Source organism: Aplysia californica, unplaced genomic scaffold, assembly GCF_000002075.1.
Source record: "Aplysia californica isolate F4 #8 unplaced genomic scaffold, AplCal3.0 scaffold00007, whole genome shotgun sequence".
Classification (NCBI taxonomy): Eukaryota; Metazoa; Mollusca; class Gastropoda; order Aplysiida; family Aplysiidae; genus Aplysia; species Aplysia californica.
In genome coordinates this window covers 854899-857358 of record NW_004797277.1, presented here as the reverse complement: position 1 = coordinate 857358, position 2460 = coordinate 854899, and the positions used below count along the sequence as shown (strand labels likewise).

The following is a 2460-nucleotide window of genomic DNA, read 5'->3' as shown; positions in this document are numbered from 1 at the left end:
ACACACATACACACACATACACACACATACACACACATACACACACATACACACACATACACACACACATACACACACACATACACACAAACAAATACTCAAACACACACACACATTGATTCTTTTGTTTGTTCTTTTTAGCAAACTTCTATCCCTTCCGTGAACGTCAGTATCGCCTATGGGTCAACATTCTGATCATAGAATAAACATGCGAAGCTAACAGATAGGAGCTGGGCTTTGACCATGAATCTGGTTAAAAACCAGGATTCCCTGTCTCCGGATGAACAGGTCCTTAGTCGGAGACATTTATGTATACATTTTTTTTTATATATGCGTATGCACATTCTGGGCGTGCAAGGCAAAGAACGTAACCATTGCTCTTCATGCAATGAGCGCAGTGCATCCCACGTAAAATATATGGATAGCAGGATGGAAACTATTTAAAAACTAAAAGCCTAGTCTATCTGTTGCTTTTTAGATTTACAGTTAGGCACATATTTCAGGGCCTGTGTTTTAATATCCTCTAACATCTAACCTCCGCTGTAGGTGCCTGTCAAGAAATATTTTGTTCCCTTGTCCACAATATTGTTATAAATGGCGGATGAGCGTACCTACTCTCCTTGTAAACTTATCATTAAGCACAGAAACAAACCCCGCTGGAAGACAACAGCTGACATTCTTATATTATCGACATGCTATCAGATTTTAAAATACTTGCTCTTTTTGTTGCACAATGAAGACATGGGAGCGACTCCTGGGAGGGAAAGTGGTTAATCGAGTTTCATCGTTTTTCTGCTGGAACATTGCACCCCCCTTTCCTCCCCTGCCTGTCTGTCTGCTGGAATATTGTTATCCCCCCTCCTCCCTACTCCCCCCATTAATCTGTCTGTATTCTTCACTCCCCCACCTGTCTGTCTGCCGGAATATTGTATCCCCGCTCATTCGCAAGACTGTGGGCGGGAAAACAGTATCCCCACTGCGGGGGCTAGCTATGATTTGCAGGGTCGAAGCAGCTTGCCTCCTAAATGGTCTAAATTTGTGATACTGGGAGCGTAAAGGAATACGGTTACAATTTTGTGACAACGACAGAATGACAGAAATGGCTAATTTATAGGATAAGGTGTTTAGAGTTACATCTGGTTCAGCAGTGCAAAGCATGGCATTTTGTGTCTATGGTGTCATCTGAACGCTGGCAATAAATGACAAACGCATACACCCCCCGAAAAAAACCTTCCCTACCTAAATTGTTTCTGGGGTTGTTTTTTTTGTAAATTAAATTCTTTTACCTTAAGCTGTTTGTTTCTATTTAAAGATGTATAGTAATTTGTAACTCTTTAAGCGATAGCAATTCAGAGGTCCGTTTGAATTGGTAAATCAATCACCAGCCTCGAGAATGCTCATTTGTTTCAGCTTGTTAACTTTCTGTATTGCTTTTGCTTTTTTATCCTAAACATACTACGTAAACAAGCTATTACTTCTCCTCCCGGGATGATAAAATAGGACGAGTCATTCCCCCTTTTCATCGTCCTCGGAGCCTTATTTGAACTTATCATAGTCATTTACAGAGGAAATTGCAAAACAGAGATCAAGGAAATAGAAAATCGATGGTTGGGTCCACCATTTCAAAAATAAATTGTGAGGCAGCGTGGTGGAATCAGGCTCTCGTCAAAATAATCAAAGTGAACAAACTTGCATTTTTCCACAGGTTCGTTAATTTTTATCAAATTTTTGTTTTTTGGATCAACCCCTTTCATGCCCATTAAAAAACTCATTTCTGTGTGGATTTTTCTGAAAAATGTTGATTAAAGGCACAAACAATGTAAATTTTCAGATAAGGTAATAACTAATCTTTGACTGTCATTTTCTCACTAATTTTACCTCTGAAAACAGGTGACACCCACCTCCTTCATTCACAAATATCTCGACTTGTATTCAAGATAAATGGATATTTTTTCATCCAAATAAAGACAATTGAACAAGCTTTAAGTTGATACCAATAACTCTACATGCCCAAAAATGGACGAGAGCCTGATTCCACCACGCTGCCTCACAATTTTAAAAAGAAAGAAAAGGTACAGGTGACAAAATGATAGAAGACTGAGGTTACCTTGAAAGTGTTCACCACGGAAGATTTTAACCTTATGATTTTCTTTTAAACTCCAGGTTCGCAGCAGGTATCAACTTTGCAGTAGTAGAAGACCTACGGGTGCGACGTGCAACTGTGGCGCTGCTGTCAGATCTGGTGATGACGTCATCGTGTTCGAGTAAGAAAATTACTCCGTACTGTCACTCACACTCCCTTTCATCAAAGTTGTCGGTCCCTATTATTATCTCTCTTAAGAAATGCCACTGTAACATATTATTGTGTAGTGCAAACCTTTATTGTTACAAAAAATGAGAGCATTAAATCTCTCTTTCTCTTTTTAAATTATCTCTCGCTCCCCCAACCCCCTCCCCCTC

At 39.6% G+C, this 2460-nt stretch overlaps 1 protein-coding gene across 1 annotated transcript in view; it reads left to right on the top strand.

The window, feature by feature from the left end:
* Window positions 1-2460, top strand: part of LOC106011603 — a gene marked incomplete in the record, with an annotated part of 37856 nt that overhangs the window by 12802 nt on the left and 22594 nt on the right. The window contains 1 exon segment of the mRNA XM_013081800.1: window positions 2164-2264. Within this exon segment, the coding sequence (XP_012937254.1) occupies window positions 2164-2264 (101 nt within the window).